This window comes from Colobus angolensis, unplaced genomic scaffold (assembly GCF_000951035.1).
Source record: "Colobus angolensis palliatus isolate OR3802 unplaced genomic scaffold, Cang.pa_1.0 Scaffold211, whole genome shotgun sequence".
Classification (NCBI taxonomy): Eukaryota; Metazoa; Chordata; class Mammalia; order Primates; family Cercopithecidae; genus Colobus; species Colobus angolensis.
Genome location: NW_012115278.1, coordinates 677,714 through 704,969, shown reverse-complemented (window position 1 = coordinate 704,969; position 27,256 = coordinate 677,714). Strand labels below are relative to the sequence as shown.

The window sequence follows — 27,256 nt, the reverse complement described above, 5'->3', positions numbered from 1 at the left end:
ACCAACACACACACACACACACACACACACACACACACACACACACACACGTGTCATCTCTTCCAGAGATTATTTTCAGGGGATTTATTTTAAGCCATCTGTGAAGTATCACCCCACAAATGAGGTTGTTTGGATGGGCTAGGCCAGCAACTACCACTGTATTCTCTAGGTTGCAGCAAACATCTAAAGGTAAAAGACCCCTGTCAACACTGTACCTCAACAGAGCTGGCACTAATTCCCGATTTTTCTCACTTAACTGCTTATTTCTAATCTAATTCAGTTAGTAGGAAGGGAAAAACTCATTTTTCTCAATTCAATCAACATATCCCTAACTGCCTGGATCAGGAACACTAACAGAACCAAACAAATCTGAGAGGTTATAAATACGCTAACATTTCTACCAGAAGAACAGAGATTCAAAGGCAAGAACTAGAAAATAACATCTCCCTTTCAAAAGAATGTTCATGTCTCTGAACCCCAACAGCTTTTCACTATAAACCAGTCATTTGTCATGTGACAAATGACAGTATCAACACTCACATCATTAACATGTACATATGTATACACAAACACATAACACATACAGAATTGATCAACTAAGAAAAAAACTAGAGAATAAGATTTTGCTATATTCAATGTTCATGGTATATTCAATACAGGCTTCTCTAAATTACCTTTTTATTCACCATTCTTCCTTCATAATATTACAGGCAAAACAAAAGCACCTACTCACAGAACGTCAATCACAGATAACAAAAGACCCATCAATCATACAAGCAAGAGTATAGAATAATGTGAAATTAGAGATGTGATTCAAAAATGGCATGGTATTTAGCAATTGTTTAATCTCCGTGGGGCTCAGCATCAAAAACTATATAATGCCAATTTCATCCCCTTAACTGAATCTAAGAGTCAAAACTAAATCTCCACCTATGTCTTGTAAAGATACAGCAAATGGTCAACTTAATTAAAAGTAGAATTAAATTAATCCCTGTAAATGTAACTTAAGCATTCTGCTAAATATATAAATTAAGTCTCCTCTCAAACCAAAGCAATGTCTCAGCCACAAACTAGCAATTTCTCAATTACATGCTAAATGGAGAAGCTGCCTCAGTGACAGAAACATACTTATGAAACTTTTATACAAGGTTGGAATCAGGTGATGCAAGCAATAGGGTTAAAAAAAAAAAAAAAAGAGCATAGGAGCTCCCAGGTACTTATTCTCTTGAAGTAATCACTTGAAATGCATAGTAGAAATAAGCAAAGGTGTGGCTGCACGCATGGCTGACGCATGAAATCCTAGCACTTTGGGAGGCTGAGGTGGGTGGATCACTTAGAGACCAGCCTGGCAAACATGGCAAAGCCTGTCTCCACAAAAACATACAAAAATTAGCTGGGCATGTTGGCACATACTTGTAATCACAGCTACTCTGGAGGCTGAGACAAGAAGTGCCTGAACGCAAGAGGCGGAGGTTGCAGTGAGCCAAGATCACGCCAAAGATGAGACGTACCAATGCAGTGAACATAGAACACATGCTACAAAAGATTAACTGTACTAAAGGATCTAGAACCGACTTCCCTCTATTGCACTGGAAAACCTATGACACGCCACTCTCCTTAACCTGTATTGATAGGAAAAAACATGTGACATTTAGAGTCTAAGAATTTATGTTTTGAGTATTTGTGTCCTGAGTCCTTAAACTGATACTAAGGCTGGACTTCAGAGTAATCACATTGAGCTTCATCATGCTCAGTAAACACAGCTCATCACAAATCCAGCCCAGGTCTTTCCCAGTGTCTTTCCTATCAACTAGTAAAAATATGTAAAAAAAAAATAAATCCCTGCAGACAGTGTATCTCTATCCATAAGGACAGTCCCTGGCCTGGAAGAATAAATAAGAGTTTTATGTGACAATGGATATAAAACAACAGTAACAACAGTATCATTCAAAGCCCACAGAAATAAGTGGAATTATGAAGAAAAAGACACACACAGCAATCTATGTGAAGGAAACACACACACACACACACACAGCAATCTGCCAGTAGGGTCTCACAGAGCTAAATTTAGTAATTATTTCCACTAGCAAACTGTCCAAAGAACTGAAACGGAAATATCCTAATGCCACCACAAATAACTATCAACAACTTGCTATTTTCCCCAATAATTAAATGTAAACCAATTTTAGGACTAGAATACACTGAAAATACGCATCAAAATATTTCAGAGTTAAGTGTAAACAAATGGTATAGAAAGACAGATAGACAAATAATATCAAGGCTGGCACAATATATGAAATACAAAGTCCAACGAAAGGATTCTGAAGGAGGTCTAAACTGTAACTTCTCTGACAAGAAACCAAAGTAACACGGCAATGCAATCCAAATTTTCTAAGAACCCACAGTATTCCTGATACATATCTCCTAAACATGAAATCATTAGAGTTCAGGAACTGTATCATTTCAATTCAATTTTTGCTACCAAAGAACAAATGATATAACATAAAATGAACACATCTATACAAACAAGACATCCAAAAGTTGGGAAACAGTCCAAAAAAATCAGATGTACAACCTAACTCTCACTGTATTCTCATTAGTTCAACAGAAAATAATTCACATGAACTAGACATCAAGTTCAAACATGAGGCTCCTTCTTGAATCTTGGGCACTTAGTGTGGACCTTACTTTTTAAGTTGAATCGGCTCAACAAAGCAAATTAACCCAGCCAAGCTTTTCCTACCAATCATTTCTATGCTGCATTAGTTCTTAAAACTCATAGGTTGGCCGGGGCGGTGGCTCAAGCCTGTAATTCCAGCACTTTGGGAGGCCGAGATGGGCGGATCATGAGGTCAGGAGATCGAGACGATCCTGGCTAAGATGGTGAAACCCCGTCTCTACTAAAAAATACAAAAAACTAGCCGGGCGAGGCGGCGGGCGCCTGTAGTCCCAGCTACTCGGGAGGCTGAGGCAGGAGAATGGCGTGAACCCGGGAGGCAGAGCTTGCAGTGAGCTGAGATCCAGCCACTGCACTCCAGCCTGGGCGACAGAGCGAGACTCCGTCTCAAAAAAAAAAAAACTCATAGGCAAGCAGGCATTGGAAAAAGGATTCCAATGACTCACATGGTTGACGCTGCAAAGTGAAGAGCTAGAACTGTTTCTCCATGTCTGCAACCCCCTTTCAACTGTACAACCACCTCATCCCTTTATCAACATATACTTCTACAATATTCCCCACCTCTTTACTTTCTATTGGCTTAATAAATACATCCTTTGAACTTGGTATCTTATTTTTTTTTTCCCAGAGTCTCACTCTGTCACCCAGGCTGGAGTGCAGTGGCACGGTCTTGGCTCACTGCAACCTCTGCCACCTGAGTTCAAGTGATTCTCCTGCCTCAGCCTCCTGAGTAGCTGGGATTATGAGCACACACCACCAAGCTCGGGTAATTTTTGTATTTTTGAGACAGGGTATTGCTATGTTGGCCAGGCTGGTCTCAAACTCCTGATGTCAGGTGATCCGCCCACCTCAGCCTCCCAAAATGCTGGGATTACAGGCTTGAGCCACCACACCTGGTCTCAAATATTTATATCGAATTAAGTGCTCCCCATCTCACCATGCAAGAGAGGACTTCTCACTCCTGTAAACTCAAATAGCACTTGCTGATTTCTATTTTTTTTTTTTTTTCCTTGAGATGGAGTTTCACCTCTGTCACCTAAGCTGGAGTGCCAGTGGCATGATCTCGGCTCATGCAACCTCCGCCTCCTGGGTTCAAGCAATTCTCCTGCCTTAGTCTCCCGAGTAGCTGGGATTACAGACACCTGCCACCACGCCAGACTAATTTTCATATTTTTAGTACAGTGTTTTGCCATGTTGGCCAGACTGGGCTCGAACTCCTGACCTCAGGTGATCCGCCTGCCTCAACCTCCCAAAGTGCCAGGATTACAGGCGTTTTAACAACCACCACCAAATAACCCCAAAACCATACCCAAAAATACACTGTAAATATCATCGCAAGGTACTAAACAAGTGCTGGTAAACACTAAATAACTCAAATGACCTCTACCTGGGAATGGCTGACTACTTCATGGGTGTAAATGTATGGAGTCAGATATCAGATGGGTCAAGATTCTGATCAGATACTCTGTCACAAGAAAGTAACTAGGAAATAGCTAAAAACTTGTTTTCTAACGTAAGAAAAAAATTAGTACCTGGCACAATGGTTCACACCTACAATACCAGCTGAGGCAAGAGGATGGCATGAGGCCAGGAGTTCAAGACCAGCCTAAGCAACATAGTGAGACCCCACCTCTAAAAAAATTAGAAAACTAAAATTAGCCAGGCATGTTGACACGTGACGGTAGTCCTAGCTACTCTGCAGGGTAAGGTGAAAGGATCGTTTCAGCTCAGGTGTTCAAGGCTGCAGTGAGTTATGTTAATGCCACTGAACTCCAGCCTCGGCTGTGAGATACTGTCTCACTTTACAACAATTAGCAATGCTGCCTCATTCATTCACTTAATATTTCTTCAACATCTGTTGTGTGATGGGCTCTGTGCAAGTCGATCAACTGCACACAGCTGAAGAAAAAAACACATAAACAAAATCAACTGTTCTAAAATACCAACAGTATTCATTTAAAGGCATGTACTATACTCACTGTGTTCCACAATATATGCTCCATAAATGTAATTCCTCCTCTTTCCTGGACATCACTTAGAACCCTAGAACTCTGGCACCTTTTTTTATCCAAGAGGTGGTAGTCTCATTTTCACACATCTTTGTTTCCATCTCACCAAGTGCCTGTGCCTTCTGTGATCCAAGGGTAAGTTTCCTTTTAGCTTTCAACAACGTATAACATGTAGGAAAAAAAAGGAACTCAGAATATCTATACAAATAAAAAAGGGTATCTGAGCAACTAGCAAAGTGCAATACTACACCTGCCATTTTTAAGTATTCAAAGTTTTCACAACATTTTCTGCAGAAAATCTTGAAATCAAAAAGTCTAATGAGGCACACTGACTGGATTTCAGAGTGTCATTTTTAAGCTCAAATTTTGAAATCATTATGTTCAGACAAGGTCCTGTGTCATCATGAACCTAGCCAAGGCCTCTGCAATATAGTCTTATTTTTCTTCACAAGGTTATTTTACCTGAGCAGTTTACGTTTCTGTCCTAAAAGCACTTAATATGATTTTCAGCCTCGTTGTGACACTACCGAGCAGGATCCACACTGACGACACATCAAATTTCAGCGATCAGATTCTCTCTTCCTTTCAGAGGCATCAACTAAGTGGTCAAAAAATGGTACCACATGACGCTGAAAAAGTTACAACACAAACATCCTATTTCAGGCTCAGATGTCATTCTCCCACTACAAAAGCCCCATGAAAATATACCTTGCTTTATTACATAAAATTCATGTACTAAGCATTATTACGTGTATGGACAAGATGAAGAGAATTGAAATGCAAATATAAGACAGAATCAAGCAATGTATTATCGACCAGAAAACATGCATTTAAAAACTTCAACCCATGGCCGGGCACAGTGGCTCCCGCCCGTAATCCCAGCACTTTGGGAAGCTTAGTCGGGCAGATCACCTGAGGTCAGGAGTTTGAGACCAACCTGGCCAACATGGTGAAACCGTGTCTCTACTAAAAATACAAAATTTAGCCAGGTGTGGTGGCCCACACCTGTAATCCCAGCTACTCAGGAGGCTGAGGCAGGAGAATAGCTTCAGACCAGAAGGCAGAGGCTGCAGTGAGCCAAGATCACACCAACCACTGTACTCCAGCTTGCACAACAGAGCGAGACTCTGTCTCAAAAAATAAATAAATAAATAAAAACTTCAACCCATGGATTATAACTGACTACCTACTGAAATCAGTGAAGGTAGTATCAGAGGTAAACATAACAGGTAAAGAGTGTTTTTGCTAAGCTTTGAAATGAGAGCATGAAAATTCTAGTCAAGCATCACTATTTCACATAATTATCTATGTAAATCAGTTTCTACTTGTAATACTCTATTACAAGAACCTATAAAATGCAAAATACCAGTATGTTAATAACAAACTTCTGAAATTTGACATCATAATTAAGGAATAATGAGTTCACAAAAGCAGGGAGCTCCCTAAGCAACTTTCAGAATCTTTTTAATTCCAAGCCAAGATTACCTATCATATAAAAAGGGAATACCTCAAATACTTCATTACCTATTTTAAGGTAGCAAAATTTTTATCTATTTGAAATTATTCTATAATCTACAATGAAAGCGTATGTCAAACATGATGTGCAACATGAATATATTTATGGAGTCACTTAATGAAATGCGTATCAGGAAATCAGAAAGTTGTTGACCAACCATGTTTTAGATGAGAAATGTGTGTGTGTGTATATATATATATATTTTGTTGTTGTTGTTGTTGTCGTTTGTTTGTTTTTGAGACAGAGTCTCACTCTGGAGTGCAGAGGCTGGAGTGCAGCGGCGCTATCTTGGCTCACTGCAAGCTCCACTTCCCGCATTCACGCCATTCTCCTGCCTCAGCCTCTCGAGTAGCTGGGACTACAGGTGCCCACCACCACGCCAGCTAATTTTTTGTATTTTTTAGTAGAGATGGGGTTTAACTGTGTCAGCCAGGGTAGGCTCAATCTCCTGACCTCGTGATCCGCCCGCCTTGGCCTCCCAAAGTGCTGGGATTACAGGCGTCAGCCACCACGTCCAGCCACATGTATGTATTTTAACGCAAGAATGTAGGATGATTTTTAAGTAACACCAAGCATTAACTACCAAGAATGTTTTAAGATGGGTACATTGATGTGTGTCCCTAGTGGAAACACGCAGAAGCTTAGACTAGCATTCCATAACAAAAGATTCACCATACTCAATTACACTATCTATATCCCAAGTTTTCTTCTAATATATCATCACAATCAGGATTCTCAAAAAGTCCAGGAAGCTCCAGACAAAAGAAAATGTATTATCACCAAGCAAAATAACTACAAGAAGCAAGCATCTTGCGGAATCTAGAGTTTTTATAACTTACCTTTAACTCGTGCAACAGGCCATATTTAATTAAAAAGGTCCTGGAAACAGGTTTTCTTCAAAATGCTGCATAATCACTCATGCCAAAATCTAAGGCCATCCATACCAGCAAACCAATGCAAGGAGAAATGCTTCCCCTCCAAAAACAAACAAAAAAGTATAATTAGAAGTAGTTCCAGAGCAGTATGGGAAGGAATCACAGGTTGCTCTACATACTACCCCACGGTTTGTAGAAGAAAAGTGTTTGTCTTTTCATCAATTTGTGTGAACTGAGGAGCTCTGTCTTCAAAGATCCAGATAAAGTACTTTGGTTGTGGCTTTGGTAAATCAAGAGTTTAACATTTACAAATTCTGAGAACACTGATGTCACACCTGTATTCTATAACTCCTAAAGCAACTAGGCTTGGCCTCTTTATTTTCCTTACCTGAGAGTGGCCATTAATCCAAGGAGCTATTCGGGCAGAGACCATATCAAGTCAGTTACAGGAACTGTTGTTACTCTGATAGTTCCTTTTCCTTGAGTAATTACCGCCTGCAAGGATGTGATTTAAAAGATGGAAAAGGTGACATTCACAACCACTCCTGGTAATTTCAAGAGAAAAAACGTAACTCCAATCAGTCTATCAGTACTATCATGGAGCTAACACCAATCTCTATAGTACCTGGTAATCAACTGCTACAATCACTATGAATCATTCCCTTGCTGCCTACTATAAACCTTAGCTGCAAAACCTAAAAATCTCTTCCGTTTTATGAATGGCTTCTTTGTCCTGTAACCAACTTGAACTGGACCTAGAGACTAGGGCATTCCTGAACTATTTACTCCCAGTTTGTCACTTAGTGACACCATTGAACATAACTGTAATTTGTATTTCAGTGCACCAAGTATGTTTTAGTGTGTCAGTTATCTCTATTATCAGTGATACAACTTATTAACTCAAATATGCAACCTCCTGCCTCCCAGTACCCAGGACCTTCCACTCATTTAGTAATTTATAAATAAATACTTACTCGGCCGGGTGCGGTGGCTCAAGCCTGTAATCCCAGCACTTTGGGAGGCCGAGACGGGCGGATCACGAGGTCAGGAGATCGAGACCATCCTGGCTAACAGGGTGAAACCCCGTCTCTACTAAAAAATACAAAAAACTAGCCGGGCGAGGTGGTGGCGCCTGTAGTCCCAGCTACTTGGGAGGCTGAGGCAGGAGAATGGCGTGAACCCGGGAGGCGGAGCTTGCAGTGAGCTGAGATCCAGCCACTGCACTCCAGCCTGGGCGACAGAGCGAGACTCCGTCTCAAAAAAAAATAAATAAATAAATAAATAAATAAATAAATACATAAATACATACATCCATACATACTTACTTACTCAATGGTAGAAAATGATTATTCCAGTATCACATCCTCTACTGTGATAGGGCACTGTAAAACCTGATCAACTGAGGTCAACATCCCAAGAAAGAGAGTAACTGCTATTTCAAAAGCCTTGATATGTAACAAGCACGACCATGGATTCACTACAATTCCCTTCAGTATATAGGTGGCCTTACAAGGGCTTTCATCTCATCCCCACTTCCCTTCAGATAACACGACTTAGTAACAGGAGAAGCAGGAGGCCACGTGTGAAGCCGCACAACCACTTAAAACTCCCGGGTCAGGAAAACATTATTAACCAACACCAGTCAATGCACAAAGTGCAAGTTAAAAAGCAGAAAACCTTTTTATCCTAAGAATGAAAGAGAATATGATTTGAATCTACTGCTTAATAGGTTATCACCTCATCATCCACAGTAACTTAAGATCTCATCAAAATCAACAGGCAAAACAATATATACAACAGTACCTCACAGTTTAATTGCTCTATGCATTTATTATTAGCTATTATTAATGCAGAATGAGGGGACAAAAAGCTCACAAACACTCTACACAATTCCACAAGACGCATTGCAGGGGAGAAAGTGACTGAGATGGATCAACAGTATGCTAGGGTCTTGGTGGACGCATTCCTGGGGGAGGTGGACCTGGAAAGGAAATAGAAACATTGAGAAAAAGAGGATACACATATTCAGGGGCCTGGCTGAACCATCAAGCCCCTATGCTCCCACTCACCTCTAATTCCTGGTGGAGGGGGTCTCATTCCCGGAGGGGGCATGCCTATGGGCGTCCCTCGAGCAGGGGGAAGCCCAATTGGTGGGCCCATGGGTGGTCTCATACCAGGTGGAGGAGCCATAATGCCTGCAATGAAAAATGGTAGAAATAAAGGCCTCACAAACCGGCTTAGAAAAGCTGTTAGAATTTAGCCCAAATAATCCCTAAAGAAATGGGCCAGACAACAGTGATAAGAGTCAAATGATTCCTATATGACAATTACTCTTCTATGTCTTTCATTAAACACCAGTACCTAGAAGAGGGAGGAAGCATATTCCCCAGATTCTGAGTTAGGCTCTCAGGCTGTGGCTTAAATCAGTAAGCTCTCTCTCGTCAGAGATTCAAATTCATCTTAAGATTCACCAATCCCTTACCTGGAGGTGGGGTTGCTCTGCCGACAGGTGGGGGCGGAGTCCCCCGTCCTGGTGGGTACTGTGTTGGGGCTCCAGCAATGCTGGCAGTGGCAGCAACGGCAGCAGCTGCTACAGTGCCTCTTCCCTGTGGAGTCATTACCTGAGAAGGCAAGGCGAGAAACAAACAAAGTGATACATACCTTCACGTTATTCAAACACAGAAAATAAATGAGAAAAATTACCAATTAGATATAAACAACTGTTGCAATGTTGTACTTCTCTCATTATTCCCATGTTTTTTTTTTTGAGAGAGTTTCACTCTTGTCACCCAGGCTGCAATGCAATGGTGCAATCTCAGCTCATTGTAGCCTCCCGCCCCCGGGTTCAAGCGATTCTCCTGTCTCAGCTGGCTGGGTAGCTGGGATTACAGGTGCCCCCAACCAGGTCCAGCAGTTTTTTGTATTTTCAGTAGAGATGGGGTTTTCACCATGTGTGCCGGGCTGGTCTCCAACTCCTGACCTCAAGTGATCTGCCCACCTTGGCCTCCCAAAGTGCTGGACTACAGGCATAAGCCACCGCACCTGGCCTACTCCCGTATTTCAAAAACTAATCTTAGTACACTGACATCCACAAAGCCCTTTGATCTTTTCAACTGAGGTATATCCATGCATTCTGTTCACTCACCACTAGTGGCAAGTTACTCTTACCAAGAGTAACTCGGGTAATTTTAATCACCAATGACCATTTTAAGTAGCTAGTTTTATTCCCTTCCTCCTGTATATCTGTCCATTGGTTCCTCCTAGACCATATGCTGTTTACATAGTATGACATGTACACTCAGGTTTTTAAATCTCCTCAGCCTCTGGCTTAGTCACATTCTCCCAATAATATAAAACCCTCTTCTGGTTCCTCACCTGCTGGGATGGTCCCCCAACTCCTCGGACAGGGCCTGCCAATCCAGCAGGGGCCTGGGGAATTGGCACACCAGCTGGTACTCCTCTACCAGCTGCCCTACCAACCCCAGGGCCTCCAGCAGCTCCAGCAAGTGGTACCCGAGCAATGCCAGTCTGAAACAAGAAAATTTATAGCCTAAAACCAAACAATTTACAAGTTCTCAGTATTTTTATGCATCAGAGATCACTTCTGTCCACCATTTTCCCAGACACCTATCTCATATTAGTTCTGTATCCAAATGAACAAGCAAGTATACCATGGAAGTATCTTGTGGATAAAATGCGCATTATTTGTCAAATTGTGAAAACAGCTCTTTTATAAACATACCAAGCAAACATGAATCAGCAACTCCTACCCTCACCTAGGTAATGCCCAGCACACAGAATAATTCACCAAAAAACCCTTAATCCCAAATAGCATAGGCGACCAACAATTGATATTAAGTGCTTGGCACATTTTATTTGACAATCCATGTTAAACTATGTCTGTGCTGTACCGTGACTTCAGACATCTCACATAATATGATGTCCTTGCAAATTCAAGTTCTGTCCTGCCCTACATCTTCCTTACATCTTTGGGGGGTGGCCCCTCCACAGTCATGGATACCAAGTTCTCCCCACGCAGCAACACCAGACCCAAAACCCGCTTTTCTTCACGCTCTGGTTGCTTCGCATTCTTTGGCCTACAAATCAGAATTAAATTTTAGTGAGATAAATTTTAGTCACCCCTAGATCACTCACTCATCAAAACATTTATACAACCTCAAGTATCAATTAAGGCAACTGATGCTAAACAGATATTGAGTTATCACTGAAAAACAAACCAAAAAAATTCTGTAAACACAGTTAATATACAAGGGTGAATAGTAAAGCTGTTTTCTGATCTAACTTTAGTCTTTTACAGAATGTTCCTTTGATGTTACACTACAACAAGACTAATTTCTTTTGTAAAATGCCTTTTAAGGAAAACAAAGTTGAAACTTCGGTTTCCATATTAAAATGGAAATTTCTTTAAAAAATTACTTAAATAATTAAATCATAACGACAGGGTGACACAACTGAAATAATGGGAATAGGCAGAGAGGATAACAAATAGCAACCATATCCCAACTCCTCAACCATGAAGAACAATTATTATTCTCTATTTCAACCAACATTTATTCCATCTAAGACTGTTGCAGAAGCCAACCAATTAACAATAGCATTTTTCTCAATTTTAAAAATAAACTTAATATTTTGAGCATAGCATACACTTTTATTCCCAGTAATAAATCCATGATTGTCTCACAAACTTAGAAGAGTTTATATGCAGACTCTGACCTAATTCAGAGATCAGGTCAATAATAGACTGGCTCTACCATAGCTTCCCTACCTACCTCAGTTACCCTTGGAAATCCCTTACTCCAGCTCTGGCCTTCCCTTCCCACTGTCTCTGCATCCAACCCCCATTTACCCAAATCAGCCTTACTTGATCTTTCTGAACTCATCACAGTCACAGAGGATCAAATTCATATGCTTGTCAAAAGCCTTAAAGGTGCCAATGAAGATTCGGCCATCTTGTAGGATACATCTCATTCTATAGTCAATGTGCTGCAGCATCTTGCTACTCTTGCCCACAGTCTGGAAGCAGTAAGACAAGAGTCACGTTCAGCTTGCCAACACCCTAGTCTTCTAATCTTCTGTTTCTTCACCCTTAATATAATCCAAGCCTGGTTTCCTTAACAAATACTTTCTCCTACTTTTTCACCAACATTCTTCCATATTTAGTATGGGTCTCTGGAGGACCACAAAGGATTATGAAGTATTTTTTCACATCTCAAGAACCAATTTTCACCTCTTTAGGGGTGATTATTCTTCTCTTAGACAATGCATGCTGTGAACTGTCCACTCCCCTAACTAAACCAAACCACAATGATTAGGGTGTTCTCTCTCTCCAGACTGCTTCTCTCTGTACTATTAATGCCAAAACCCTTCCATTTTCAAAGTCCTCTTTATTTCTATTTTAATCTGACCTGGGAGTCCATCATCTGCAGGATGGTCCTTCACCACTGGTGGAATCATTGACCAAATACTCCTGTATTTTCTCACATTATAAAACATTTCTCACGGCCGGCACAGTGGCTCACGCCTGTAATCCCAGCACTTTGGGAGGCCAAGGTGGGTGGATCACTTGAGGTCAGGAGTTTGAGACCAGCCTGGCCAACACGGTGAAACCCTGCCTCTAATAACAAGGCTGAGGCACAAGAATCTCTTGGACCCAAGGTTGTAGTGAGCCAAGATCACACCACTGTACTTCAGCCTGGGAGACAGAGCAAGACTCCGTCTGAAAAAAATAAAAATCAGCTCATCTCCAGCTGATACTCAGTGCAATGAGAACCTATATCCATGGATGTATACTAACATTCAGAATCCAAAATCACTGCACATGCTGGCAAACGATTTCTTTCAGCCCTTATATCACATTTTCAACCCTCAGCCTTATTGTACAGCTTACCATGATTGCTGTTCCACCAAATCCAATGTCCACAGTTAAAACTTGGTGCTTCTGAAGACCTAGGGGAAGGCTATAGATAAAGGTATGACGCAGGTTCTCCTAGAAACAATGCAAGCTGGGCAGAAGCTTCAAAGAGTAGATGGAGCCTGCAGAGGAAAGCATATTAAAGCTGCACTGCAATCTACCATACTTTAAAACAGGCATGAAAATCACCGACAGACATATTCAAAAACACCCTTCCTCTCATACTAGCTTCCTCACCAAGGGACGGCCAAATTTCACGAGTCCCATTCTTAACTGTCACATCTGACACACTTACGACTGACGAAACTCGTTGAATTTTATTTTACCTAGTAATTCCTACATCTTTCAAAAACTAATCTTCATTTTCCAAAATTTAGTATTTTTCTTTCCATCCTCATTTAACGTAATGTGTCTCTCTCTAGTTCAGAATTAATATCAAGTCATCTCTATATCAACATCTCAGTTACTCTTTCATTCAGATTTTTCCTTTTTTCTAAAATATCTATGTTGTCATTTGCAACGTTCTTTCTTCCCCTAAATTCACTTCAAGATGATGGCAGGTAATCTTTCCCCACTAAGAACCAAATGTGTTATAAACCTGCCTAAGACTTCCCATGTCAAAAGAGGATACACAACTATGGAATATATATATATAGACTCACATAAGCAACTTTCATACATCATGTAATGAAGGACAAAGTTATAAATCACGTTAACGACTGGGTTCAGTAGCTCATGCCTGTAATCCCAGCACTCTGGGAGGCCAAGGCGGATAAATCACCTGAGGTCAAGAGTTCAAGACCAGCCTGGCCAACATGGTGAAACCTCATCTCTGCTAAAAACACAAAAAATTAGCCAGGCATAGTGGTGGGTGACTGTAATCCCAGCTACTCGAGAGGCTGAGGTAGGAGAATCTCTTGAGCCTGGGGGGCAGAGGTGGCAGTGAGCCGAGATCATGCCACTGCACTACAGCCCGGGCAACAAGAGCAAAACTCCATCTCAAAATCAATCAATCAATCACGTAACAATGGGGATACATGAGGAGAAACGCACTGGGTGATTTCATCATGGTATGAACAGTGTACTTACACAAACCTAGAGGATACACAGAGTTTACTATACTCTTAGGCTATATGGTAGATCCTAGACTACAAACCTGTACATCATGTTACTATCCTGAATACCATGAATACTCACAATACAATGTTAAACAGAGAAGAGGCTGGGTGTGGTGGCTCACGCCCGTAATCCCAACACTTTGGGAGACCGAGGTGGGCAGATCACCTGAGGTCAGGAATTCAAGACCAGCCTGGGCAACATGGTGTCTCTACTAAAAATACAAAAATTGGCTGGGTGTGGTGGCGGGTGCCTGTAATCCCAGCTACTCAGGTGGCTGAGGCAGGAGAATCATTTGAACCCAGGAGGTAGAGTTTGCAGTGAGCTGAGATGGTGCCACTGCACTCCAGCCTGGGCAACAGAGCAAGACTCCATCTCAGCGGGGGAAAAAAAGAGAAAAGGTACAATAAAAACATGGTTTTGTAATTTTAAGGGACTGCCATCACACAAGCAGTCTGTTGTTGACTGGAACTGTTATGCAGCTCATGACCGTAATCAAACATGCATACTGTTTTCCTTTTCTCCATAATTTAAAAAATGCTATTAAATATGGCAACCAAATCTAGCCCGAATTGTAAAAGGTCTCAAAGTGCTTAACACACTAATTTAAAAACGGAACACAAATTACTTTTGAAAGGATTCAAAAGTAATCCTTTGAGCCGAGATCACACCACTGCATTCCAGTCTGGGCAGCAAGAGTGAAACTCCATCTCAAAAAAAAGGGAATACTCTAATGCCTGGCTGTCATTCAGTGGCCATGAATCTGATGTCTGTACATTTAAAAAAGTATTAAATAAAACTTGTAAAGATCTTAAAAGAACTTTTCAAATAGGCAAAGACCCCCACAAACATTAAACGTAGTTTCTGACCTATATATAATGAGTGAGAGAGTTTAAGGCCTATAAACTTAGAAGTTTTGAATATTATGATTCTTTATAAAGCAGTCTAAATCCAAGAAAACATGGTATGTGAGACTCATTAGCAATATTTTTTTTTTTTTTGAGACGGAGTCTCGTGCTGTCACCCAGGCAGGCGTGCAATGGCACAATCTCGGCTCACTGCAGCCTCCACTTCCCGGGTTCAAGTGGTTCTCCTGCCTCAGCCTCCTAAGTAGCTGGGAATACAGGCACCTGCCACCATGCCCGAGTAACTTTTGTATTTTTAGTAGAGATGAGGTTTCGCCATGTTGGCCAGGCTAGTCTCGAACTCTTGACCTCAGGTGATCTGCCAGCCTCGGCCTCCCGAAGTCCTGGGATTACAGTGAGCCACCACGCCCAGCCAGCAATATCCATTTTTATAGCATTGCAACACTTGGGACCTTCAGCCATCCAAAGAGACACCGAGGATCATGCCTGTGAATGAGCATGACAGATCTTACTATGCTGATGAAAATGTTTCCTGAGTAGTTCATGTCAATGATTGCACAGTTCTAGAAATTTACTTAAATCATTGCTTCATGTACTTGAATTGGATGGATTTCATGTTTATCAGCTCTACATCACTAAAGCTATTTTTAACCCATTTATGCCAGAGGTTGGAATTTTTCTGTGAAAAGTCAGACCTTGGCGATGACCTTGAGCAATAGGATATAAGTAACTCCCACAAGCTTAGCAGTCCGTATGTATGAAAGACATCTAGGGATGTGAGTCATGGCCCAAAGAACTGAAGACCTAGAGAATTAGGGATAGATTATTTTAAATATATATATATATTTTATATATTATATATATTTTGCATATATATGTGTGTATATATATCATAAACAATATAATAAAATAATAACCTGTATAGATAGAAGAGATACATGTTTCACTCACAATAGGAGTTGACCTCCTACAGCAGTTAAAAGGATTCCTTTAGGAGATAGATTTGAAATTTACAAACAGTTCTCTCTCATCCCTAAATGTGATACAATGTAGTCATGACCTTGTAAGTGAAAGAAAATAAATCACTGCAGGGTGGTCAAATTTATCTTTACAGCACAAGAAAACAAAGCTTCAAGAGAAAGGAGACAACAGTAGCAACATCACACTGCAAGGATGGATCAGCAGTCATAGTGTATCTTTGGAGATCAAAGGATACATAAGCAAATAAACCAACTGGTATCCCTCACGGAAGCACAAACTTTAGGAAACTGTATATGTTCAAGTGATTAAACTGCATAAAAATGTAAATCTACTTTAATTCAAAAGTAAAATAAGACGACTAGGGTTGGCCAAAGCACACACAGCAAAAAGTAAAATAAGATGACTAGGGTTGGCCAAGGTACACATAGCAAATGAGAGACACCACAGAGTATCGGTATTCATCTGTTAAAATTTAAAATTATGGAGGGTCTCCGTAGAGATCCTCCATCGAAGAGTATGCAAAAACAAGTGACAAAAGAAAACTAAATGCAAAATATTAATATGCAATAATTCCAATTAAAAACACAAGAACACAAATTTTCTTTATTGGAAAGGTTTAACAAAAACAGAAAAACACCAGAATACAAAGGGTGTTACTGAGAAAGTAATGGTCTACTAATTTTTAGTGGCAATCAATACTTCTCATGATGTGTTTAGAAAACAATATAACAAAAACATTTGGAAGTCATACTAACAGTACACCCTGCATCCCAACTGCTAGGTAAGTATCCAATTGGATATGTACCCTAGTAAATATTTAGGTACCAAACAAAAATAGAACTAACGTTCATAACACGATGTTTTTGTTTTTGTTTTTTGAGATGAAGTCTTGCTCTGTTGCCCAGGCTGGAACACAATGGTACAGTCTCTGCTCACGGCAACCTCTGTCCCCAGGGTTCAAGCAATTCTCCTGCCTGAGCCTCCCGAGCAGCTGGGATTACAGGTGTCTGCCACTATACCTGGCTAACATTTGCATTTTTAGTACAGACAGGGTTTCGCCACGTTGGCCAGGTTGGTCTCAAACTCCTGACCTCAGGTGATCCACCTGCCTCGGCCTCCCAAAGTGCTAGGATTACAGGTGTGAGCCACCACACCCAGCCACATAATAGTTTATTTTCCTATTTCTCCTGGTCATAATGTGCCTTACATTTTTAATGAAAAAGGGTACCAAGTGTTTAAATGTCATTAAGACTACCCATCTTCCTCCATAGCAGGCTTTAACATGACTCTTAGACTGATCCCTTCCCCAAGAAATTCATCTGACTGTATACCCTGTAATGCACACTTCATACATACTTCTATAATCCATTCTTCATCACCTTCTATGACATTAGGACTATATTCACTGGCCCCCACTTTGGTGTTTTCTTCTTTGAATCTGCTCCTCTAAAACAAAACTCAGCCAATTTTTTTCTTTTAAATAGCAAGATACTAAGTATTTTACGCTTTGCCTGTCCTTCAATCTGCCACAACTACTCAAAGCTGCACCACTGTAGCACCAATGTGGCCAAGGATAACATAATAAATGAATTTAGCTGTGTTCCAATAAAATTTCATTTATAGACACAGGTAGTGGTCCAGATATATTACCAACCTGTGTTCTACAAGAATACTAGTAACGGGTACTACATCTAGGTAGAACTAGCAGTTGAGACTAGAATAAGATATAAATAAATACCATAAAATTAGATGGCCCTACTTGCAGAGTATAATGTATGACTTAAATGTTGTATTTAAAAATTTACAAAAATCTGTGAACTGAACTGAGAAACTGAAAAATTCCTAAAAACAAAAAAGTTGTGCACACCTATTCAATGAAAAATTCCCTTACTCTAGGGAACAGCTTGGGACAATGATCAGATTCCAATCTGCTTATGCAATTACTAGAAAATGTTGAGTATAAAGGATTCAAGAAAGGAGGATTTCTCAGAAAATTTCTGTCTCCTTTGATTTAAACTCAAAATTGGCCGGGGACAGTGGGTCACGCCTATAATCCCTGCACTTTGAGAGGCCAAGGCAGGTGGATCAGCTGAGCTCAGGAGTTTGAGACCAGTCTGAAGAACACGGTGAAACTCCGTCTCTACTAAAAATACAAAAATTAGCCAGGTGCGGTCGGAGGTGCCTGTAATCCCAGCTACTCGGAGGCTGAGGCAGGAAAATCACTTGAATCTGGGACGCAGAGGTTGCAATGAGCCGAAACTACACCACTGCACTCCAGCCTGGGCGACAGAGTGAGATTTCATCTCTAAATAAATAAGTAACTCAAAATGGTGCCCACAAACAAGCCTCATTGATTCAAGTTGAAGAATAATATTTCAAAAACAGACTTTAAAAAAAGGCTAGAAGAAATTTATCAGTAAACCCAATTCCTCTCTGCTCTTACTTTGTAAAAAGTAAACAGTAAACTCTCAGAAATGAGGGCATTATAAACTTAAAGTAGAAAAAAAGAAAAATCACAAAGGAAAAACAAGAAAATAAATCAAAATCAACTTTGTAATAGCTTTTTCCTAAAAAATGAAAGCAACAACATAAAAAGAAACCAAATAAATCTATATCACGTTGAAAATTTATCATATTTTTATTACACTGCTGATTCAAATAGGACATACATTGGTTAAAACAGAAAAGTGAGAAAAAGACAAAACAAAAAATTAGTAAATAAGCATGAGAAAGTATTTAGATTCTCTAATACTAATTGTTAATTATGTGTTGTGTATTTATAATTCACTAGACATAAACTGAATTCGAATTAAAATAATGCTGTGAAAGTATGTTGTAACTGGCCTTTTATTTTTTGAAAGCAATGAATACTAATATAATACTTTGCAATAAAGTTAGAAAAATGTCCCTTAAGTTCATATTCCTTGATTCAATTTATTTTTACATCTGCGTATCTGAAAAAATTATTCTACCTTAACTTTTATACAAAGCTATCTACTAAAGCTTTGTTCAAACTACTGGCAGAAAAAAATGACACCTCCCACAAAAGGAAATTATAAAACATTCAGTAACAGGGTATTTAAGAGCCATTTATAGTGAAATATTTTTATATCATTAAAAAAAAAAAACACAAAAGAAAACTACCTGAAAAACATGCACTACAATAACTGGAATAGAGAAACATGACAGAAGTGTCAGGGCAGAAAATGCAAGGTCCTGCTTTTACTTTTTAAAACTTTCCACAATGTGCTTATTGTATGAAGCTCTAAGGAAAAAATGTAATGTGTGACTGATAAATAAGAGAACCCCCAACACCCATTCTTTAATGATTCTTTATTCTTGATCATTGCTGCATTAGTTCTAACCTGGTTTTTGCTTGGAATCAGATTCCTCGCTATTCCAATATGGCTTTAACCACCTCTTGGTGTCTCAGCTAAGAATGCCTGCCTCAGTTCAGCCTGGAAATCCACCACAGGTACTTGCTGCTGCTGAGAACGCCTCGGGTACAACTGACACCTACAACAAGAGCACAATATGTATAAATGATAAAAGGACATTTGTCTTTATAAGAAACCATGTGAACGAAAACTAGGGACCCTTACATTTAAGAAGATATTCCTTTTTTTTTTTTTTGGAGACAGGGTCTCATTCTGTTGCCCAGGCTGGAGTACAATGATGCAACTTTGGCTCACTGTAAACCCCGCCTTCTGGGTTCAAGTGATTCTCCTGCCTCAGCCTCCCAAGTAGCTGGGATTACAGGTGCCCGCCACCACGCCCGGCTGTTTTTTGTTTTTTCTTTTTTTTAATTGGAGACGGAGTCTCACTCTGTCAACCAGGCTGGAGTGCAGTGGCGCAATCTGGGCTAACTGCAAGCTCCGCCTCACAGGTTCATGCCATTCTCCTGCCTCAGTCTCCCGAGTAGCTGGGACTACAGGTGTCCGCCACCACACCTGGCTAATTTTTTTGTATTTTTAGTAGAGATGAGGTTTCACCATGTTGGCCAGGCTGGCTTCCAACTCCTGACCTCAGGTGATCCACCCACCTTAGTCTCCCGAAGTGCTGGGATTACATGCATGAGCCACCACACCTAGGCAAGATCTTTCTTTAGGGTCAGAGCATGACACTATCTTATGAGAAATTATAAAACAAAACAGGAATCTCCACACAGTGATTAAGCAAGGGGATTAGTGGATACTTAGATACTTACCAAGTCTAGAAATATTTCCAAAAGAACTAAAAGCACAAGAGCCGGTAGCCCTGAAGAAACACCATCAGTACCATATATAGTCACTAAGTTTCATTATCCTACGTGAACAGTCCTTTCTCCCGAGGGGTGAGGGAGGGATATGCTGCTAAAGCATTTGCAGGGAGATGTTCAGGCTGTCCTTCATACTGATCCTCCTGACAAATCACTCCCTGGAATACAAAACTTCCAGGGCTATTTAAGGGTTCTTAAAATATGTAAACCCATCATCTACTGGTAAGCAGGGAATTCCAGAGAAAAGCCCTCAACATACGCCTATGAATGGGTAACCTGGCTGTGAAATCTGATCATGAGAAGGAAGAGATATAGGAAATGACAGTTAGCTTGCCTTCAGGTGAGGAGGTGGGGAATCACCAACAATGCTGCCCTTGTTGGTATGTAAGGATTTGGAAATTGGACTTTTTTCTATAGGTTTTCAATCACATTTTAAACATGTTTCTGTATAATACAGAATTTAGCTGGTCTTTGCTCCTGTTTCCTGGGAAATAACCTATACATCCTGAGAATTTACCAAGTGAAAGAAATGTGCTTGTTATTCCAGGTGGGTCCCTAGGATCACACCTGAGTTCATGGTAATGAGATGTCTCAAGATGGTGACTAACCAGGCCACAAAAGATCAAACAAAGATTAAAGGGTTGGGGCTTTGAGTAAGCCCTCCTGGGAGGGCAGGAGAGCTGCTGACTGAATTCAGTGACACGTCCAATGATTCAATCTTGTCAACATAATGAATCCCCAACAAAAGTCCTGGACATCAGGAGTTCTGGTGAGCTCCCTGATTGGTGATATACACTCATGGGCAGATAATGCATCCTGAGGACAGGGAAGCTTTGTGTGGGACCTGCCTGGATTTTGCTCTATACATCTGTTCATTTGTATCCTTTATAATAAAACTAATATGTATAGCACTTTCTTGAGTTCTACTAGTCATTTAAGAAACCTTAGTCAATTATAAAATTTGAGAAAATAGTAGGACCTCAGAATCTACAGACAGTTGGTCAGAAGTGTGGGCGTCCTGCCAACCCTGGAGCTCGGACTTGGTGTCTGCATTGAGAGGAATGTTCTGGAAGGCATCTGCACAACTGTGAAATTTGCACTAACTCCAGGTAGTCAGAATTGCACTGCGCATACCTATATAAATCTTCACACTCTAATTCATAGTCTACTTTATACTCTAATTCATAGTCTATGAATAAATCTTAATTTGGGCATTCTCCATTCTAACCTTTTTGTTTACAAATGACAACTAAGTCCCTGATTTAATAAAGGTCTAAAAAGTGTTTCAGTCAAAAAAAAATCTGTTATCTTGGAACTTAAGAGAATTCTCTATTGCAGTGTCCCCCTCAGATTTAACCTGTAACACAACAGAAGACTAAAGACTGAGAAAATATGAAGCAGCCTATACAGTATTTAATTCATAAACTGCAGAATATTAATTTGAAAAGACATCTGAAGCTCTGCATAAAATAGATTAAGACAGCCCTCAGCTCTAATTTCCAATTTCCCTTCGAACTCACAATGCATCATCCAGACCCAAAGAATAAGAACTGATTTAGTGACACATACACAGAATAAATAAAAAAACTTAAATCAGTGAACTTTTTACTTTATTTTTTTGAGATGGAGTCTCACTCTGTCACCCAGGCACAGCCAACGGCACCATCTCAGCTCACGGCAACCTTTGCCTCCCGGGTTCAAGCGATTCTTCCACCTGAGCCTCCTGAGTAGCTGGGATTACAGGTGCACGCCACCGCATCCGGCTGATTTTTGTATTTTTCTGGAGATGAGGTTTCACCATGTTGGCCAGGCTGGTCTTGAACTCCTGACCCCAGGTGATCCGCCCACCTTGGCCTCCCATAGTACTGGGAATACAGGCGTAAGCCACCGTGCCTGGCCTCCTTCATTGATCTTTAGTGCTAATAACCACACAGCTCCTCCAGGAACACTGCCTCCCAATACTACTTACGGTTTGGGAGGACGTAGGAGATGAATGGGTAAATACTGAAAACTTCCAGTGTAACAATCTAAGTATACCAATCCTGAGAATCCTAAACACATGGATAATGAGGCAGTGCTAATCAATCCTGCTTACCCATTCCATAATCCAATTACTCTCAAAATGAAAAGGCACAACTGGGAAAATTATACTATTTCCCTAACTCTACACTTTCCTCAGATCATTCCCCCAACTCAAGACCCTGCAGTATTTGTACATATGTATGCAGTGCAGATTAGAAAAAGTCAAGTTATTTCTTCTTCAAAACCATCAAAATGTTTCCATAAATATGGACAAGATGCCTAGAAGGCTTACCTCATCCCACAACAAGATGAGGATGAGAATACCTGTTATTGAGTCCACACTGAGGCTATATAGGAAAAAAACTACAACAACAAAAATATAGCAGGATAGAACCGTCACCCACTTAACAGTCCTAAAACTAAGAGTCCTAACCCTCAGCCCTACCTCCACCACAATCTCTGAACCACCTCTAGAAATTCAGGGAATAGTAATGGCACTTCAAAAAAAATGTCAGAGTTACAAAATAATGAAGAGAGAGGCTGGGCGCAGTGGCTCACGCCTGTAATCCGAGCACTCTGGGAGACCAAGGCAGGTGGATCATCTGAGGTTGGGAGTTCGAACCCAGCCTGACTAACATGGAGAAATCCCATCTCTACTAAAAAATACAAAATTAGCCAGGAGTGGTGGCACACACCTGTAATCCCAGCTACTTGGGAGGTTGAGGCAGGAGAATCACTTGAACCTGGGAGGCGGAGGTTGCACTCCATCCTGGGCAATGAGAGCAAAACTCTGTCTCAAAAAAAAAAAAAGGAATGAAAAGAGGAAAAAAGAGATTACCATATCCAATAAAATGAATGATCGAATAACCTATTATAAAGGACAAATTATACTACACAAAATACTTACAAAATATTTATCAATATACAAACAAAACATACATAAAATATGTCTTCCAAAGCAATTTTAAAAATGAAAAGTATATACTCACAAAAATAAAAAACAGCAAAATAAATCAGAAAAAATAAAAAAATCTTTACCCTCACCGTAATTTAAAACTTGCTAACAGATGTTGACAACTTGTTTTTTTCTTTTTGAGACACGATCTCATACTATCACCCACTGGAGTGCAGTGGCACAAACATGGCTCACTGCAGCCTCAACCTCCTACGATCAAGTGACCCTTCCACCTCAGCCTCCCAGGTAGCTGAGACTACAGGTAGACGTCACCACGCCTGGCTAAGTTATTTTTCTGCAGAGAGGAGGTCTCCCTGTGCTGCCCAGGCTGGCCTCCACCTGCTGGGTTCAGGTGACCCACCTCAGCCTCCCAGCATGCTGGGATTAGAGACATGAGTCACCACGGCCAGCTCAACTTTTCACATATAAAATGAGGAAATAACAAAACACACACAAACTACTACCCAGTTTTTACTACGAGGAAAAAACTTTAATTCGGAAAAAAAAAATAAATTAGTATTCATACACTGCATTTTCTTTATTTTTTTTTCCTGAGACGGAGTCTGGCTCTGTCACCCAGGCTAGAGTACAGTGGTGCCATCTTGGCTCACTGCAACCTCCACCTCCTGGGCTCAAACAATTCTCCTGCCTCAGCCTCCCAAGTAGCTGGGATTACAGGCACGTGCCACCACACTCGGCTAATTTTTGTATTTTTAGGAGAGATGGGGTTTCACCATGTTGGCCAGGCTGGTCTCAAACTCCTGACCTTGTGATCTGCCTGGCTTGGCCTCCCAAAGTGCTGGGGCCACGCCTGGCCTACACTGCGTTTTCAAAGTGATTGTTCTTTCCATTGTTAATAGTCAAACAATTCAAACAAACTGAATATCCAGCAGCAAGCTAATGATTAAAATAATAATGTTATCACACCACCCACACTTTGTAAAATAGATTTATGTGTACTGATATGAAAAGATCACCAAGACATATTGTCAAAATACATACAGCATCGTGTCGCATGCACACAAACTTCCAATGTGTCCCATGTCCTCCCTTCCTCTCTCTCCACTATACACACAATGCCTAGGACAAGGTCTGAAAGGACAGAGGGCTACTTACTTAAGGATTATCTTTGGGGAGGAAAAGGCCAGTAAATTCGTAGTTGCTTTAAACTACTTTTTAAATTTGTAGTTCCTTTAAAATACTTTTTATGCAAAACTGTTTTACAAAAAGAATCATCTTCATGAACTATTGATACTTATAATTAAGAAAATAAAACAATTGTAGCTAAGAAAAAAAATGCTATCTACTGACTGTCAAAATTTTAACGGCAATGACTAAATGCCCAAGTTTCAATGTGGACTAAATATGTATTAGGTCATTTAAAATGTTCACATATTTTTAATTAAAATTTCCCTTCTAGAAATCTAAATTAAAATGTGTCTGAGTGTGTCTGTGTATACATCCTATATATACATTCCACACATACATACTAAAAACAGGATAAAAAACACAAATGTATTTTAAATTTTAACAGAATAAATGCACTAACCAAAAACAAACACCTAAATATCACAGAGCAAGAATGAATATGTAAATTAATCACTTCAGCGCACAGTACACATTCTGCAAGCATACAAAGTGATTTAATAAGAAAGCAGAAAAATTTAAATATGCTTATGTTGAAGGGTAATTACAAAATTGTATAAAGATAGATGCACTTACACATGTATAGGAAAAAAGAAAATTATACTCAAATCTTTAAGGGTGTGAATTATTTTAGGACAATATGGTTAAGAATTTCACTGCTTTTTTACTACATCATGTTCTGTATTGTATGTGTCTGCTTCTTCAATTATGTTCATTTTAATCCCCTCATTGCATGTTATTTTGTTCTACTCTGAAATGAGATTCTGACTTGCATTTGTACTCACTCTTGGTTGCTCAGTGAGGCAGTCCTTCTGCGTTTCACTTGGACTTCCACCTCTGGTACGTGCTGTTCTGTAGTTCGTCTCAGGTGTAAGCGATCCCTGAAACAGAAAAGAGAGGGATTTGTTTGGTAGACTGCATCAATCTACGAAATAACTGTTTGTCAAGGTTATATTTAGAACTACATTTACTATAACGGATTTTTAAATCTAATTAAAACAAGTTAACATTATTACAAGATCTTTAACCTTCAAACAGTCAGAGTCTATGATATAACCACTTCTTTTCTCCTTTTAGAAGCCCATGACATCAGAAAACCTGGTTTTCAAAAAATCAGGAAATTAAAATAATGTATCTACCTCTATTTGTAGTCATGTACATATAAAATTCCCACTTATGCAGAGATATATACACACATTACACCACTGCCCTTACTTACCTTCCCTCCAAAAACTGTAAACCTGATTTCAAAAATGGTTTCAAAAATTATTTTTAGGATACAATAGACATACTTTTGTATAGTAGACTAGAACATAGTTTAAATTATAAAATATCTACTTTAAAAAAACATGCAAATAGTGCTTTCTTTAGGATTTGAAAAGCAACAGAAAAGCTGCTCAGGCTAAAAACTATCCACACATCAAAAACAAACAAAAAAAACCCGCCACGTTATGTCTGCAGAACCCCTCACAAAATGGCTCCTCAAGGGAACAGAACATGAAATCAGAAACAGAAACCGCAGACTAGCCATAGTAAGGACTGCAGAAACCACCTATGAACCCTTAAAGATGATGAATCAGAAAGATCAGCAAAGTAACACGAGTAATAGCTCAAAAGCAAAATTCAAAAGATAAATGCCAAAAGCTATTAATAATTCTCTGAACCCTGATGTTTTTAAGTCATGTTAGACTTTTAGATTGGTAAAATAGCTTACCAATAATGCACAGCTGTTTTATTCCTTCAAGAGTTTAAATGTTCTAATCAAGCCATACACACATATTTGATTTCTAAATGGTAAACTTTTATACACTGATAACGTTTATTACTTTTGATTACACAATGGCCTATTAAATGTAACACCTGAATTACGAGCAGTATAAGAAGTAAAGAGGACTTCATCAAAAAAATAAAGTTCCGAAAACACTAAAGAAAGTGAAAGGATAACCAGAATAGGAAAAAATATTTGCTAAACATACAGCTGTTTCTAGTATCCAAAACAAACAAAAAGAAAATCCAAACAATGAAAAAAAACACGGTAGGGAGAGGCAAAGGAAAACTTTTTCAGGTGATAGATACATTTATGCCACTAATTTTGATAAGACAATGATTTCAAAGGCATGTACTTATCTCTTAGCATATCAACTTTTAACATTAACTATCTACAGCTTTTGTATGTCAATCACACCTCAAAAAAGTATTTTTTCAAGTTTAGTATCAGGAATATGTAAGGAACAACATACAACTCAACAATAAAAGGGCAAATTCTATTGCTACGATGGGTAAAACACTTGAATAGACAGTCTTCCAAACATATACAAATGGCTAATCTATATGAAATGATGCTGAACATTAGTCACTAAAAAAATGCAAATCAAAACCCCAATGAGGCAGGGCGCAATGGCTCATGGAAGGCTGAGGCCAGCCGATCACTTGGGCTCAGGAGACAAGCCTGGGCAACATCTGTACGAAAAAATACAAAAATTAGCTGAGTGTGGTGGTGCATGCCTGTGGAGCCAGCTACACAGGAGGCTGAGGTGAGAAGGCACTTCAGCCTAGGAGGCAGAGGCTGCAGTGACCTGAGATCATGCCACTGGCACACCAGCCTGGGTGACAGAGCCAGACCCTGCCTCAAAACAAAACAAAAAAAACTACTGAAATGCCACCATCTGACACCACAATATTTGTGAAGGATGTGGGGAAATTGCTGGTGGAAACATATATAGCCTTTGCCTACTTCCTAAAAATGTTAATCACGAAAGTAACATATGACACTAACTCTACTGCTAGATGGAGTAATATTACAAAGACCATGCCACTGGCACACCAGCCTGGGTGACAGAGCCAGACCCTGCCTCAAAACAAAACAAAAAAAACTACTGAAATGCCACCATCTGACACCACAA

General features: G+C 39.9%; 2 protein-coding genes across 11 annotated transcripts in view; both read right to left on the bottom strand.

The window, feature by feature from the left end:
• Positions 1–8,881: 8,881 nt before the first annotated feature.
• SNRPN (small nuclear ribonucleoprotein polypeptide N) overlaps positions 8,882–27,256 on the bottom strand; it is a 180,843-nt gene continuing 162,468 nt past the window's right edge. For 5 of the 6 annotated variants that reach the window (XM_011942860.1, XM_011942858.1, XM_011942856.1 and 2 more), the window contains 9 exons: positions 25,139–25,234; positions 19,338–19,488; positions 12,986–13,131; positions 11,960–12,111; positions 11,063–11,174; positions 10,453–10,605; positions 9,560–9,698; positions 9,147–9,272; positions 8,882–9,058 (listed from right to left, as the gene is read on the bottom strand). In XM_011942860.1, coding sequence (XP_011798250.1) covers positions 9,021–9,058; positions 9,147–9,272; positions 9,560–9,698; positions 10,453–10,605; positions 11,063–11,174; positions 11,960–12,111; positions 12,986–12,988 — 723 coding nt within the window. In that variant the 5' untranslated portion in view covers positions 12,989–13,131; positions 19,338–19,488; positions 25,139–25,234 and the 3' untranslated portion in view covers positions 8,882–9,020. Of the gene's footprint in view, positions 9,059–9,146; positions 9,273–9,559; positions 9,699–10,452; positions 10,606–11,062; positions 11,175–11,959; positions 12,112–12,503; positions 12,815–12,985; positions 13,132–19,337; positions 19,489–25,138; positions 25,235–27,256 lie in introns of all 6 variants that reach the window. The other variant, XM_011942854.1, reaches the window with a different exon arrangement.
• Positions 12,644–27,256, bottom strand: part of SNURF (SNRPN upstream reading frame) — a 21,063-nt gene continuing 6,450 nt past the window's right edge. Inside the window, exons 2-4 of one of the 5 annotated variants that reach the window (XM_011942865.1) lie at positions 25,139–25,234; positions 19,338–19,488; positions 12,644–12,814 (exon numbers count right to left, since the gene is read on the bottom strand). In XM_011942865.1, coding sequence (XP_011798255.1) covers positions 19,383–19,488; positions 25,139–25,234 — 202 coding nt within the window. In that variant the 3' untranslated portion in view covers positions 12,644–12,814; positions 19,338–19,382. Of the gene's footprint in view, positions 12,815–12,986; positions 13,056–13,128; positions 13,155–18,591; positions 19,489–25,138; positions 25,235–27,256 lie in introns of those variants that run through there. The other 4 variants (XM_011942863.1, XM_011942864.1, XM_011942862.1 and 1 more) reach the window with 4 other exon arrangements.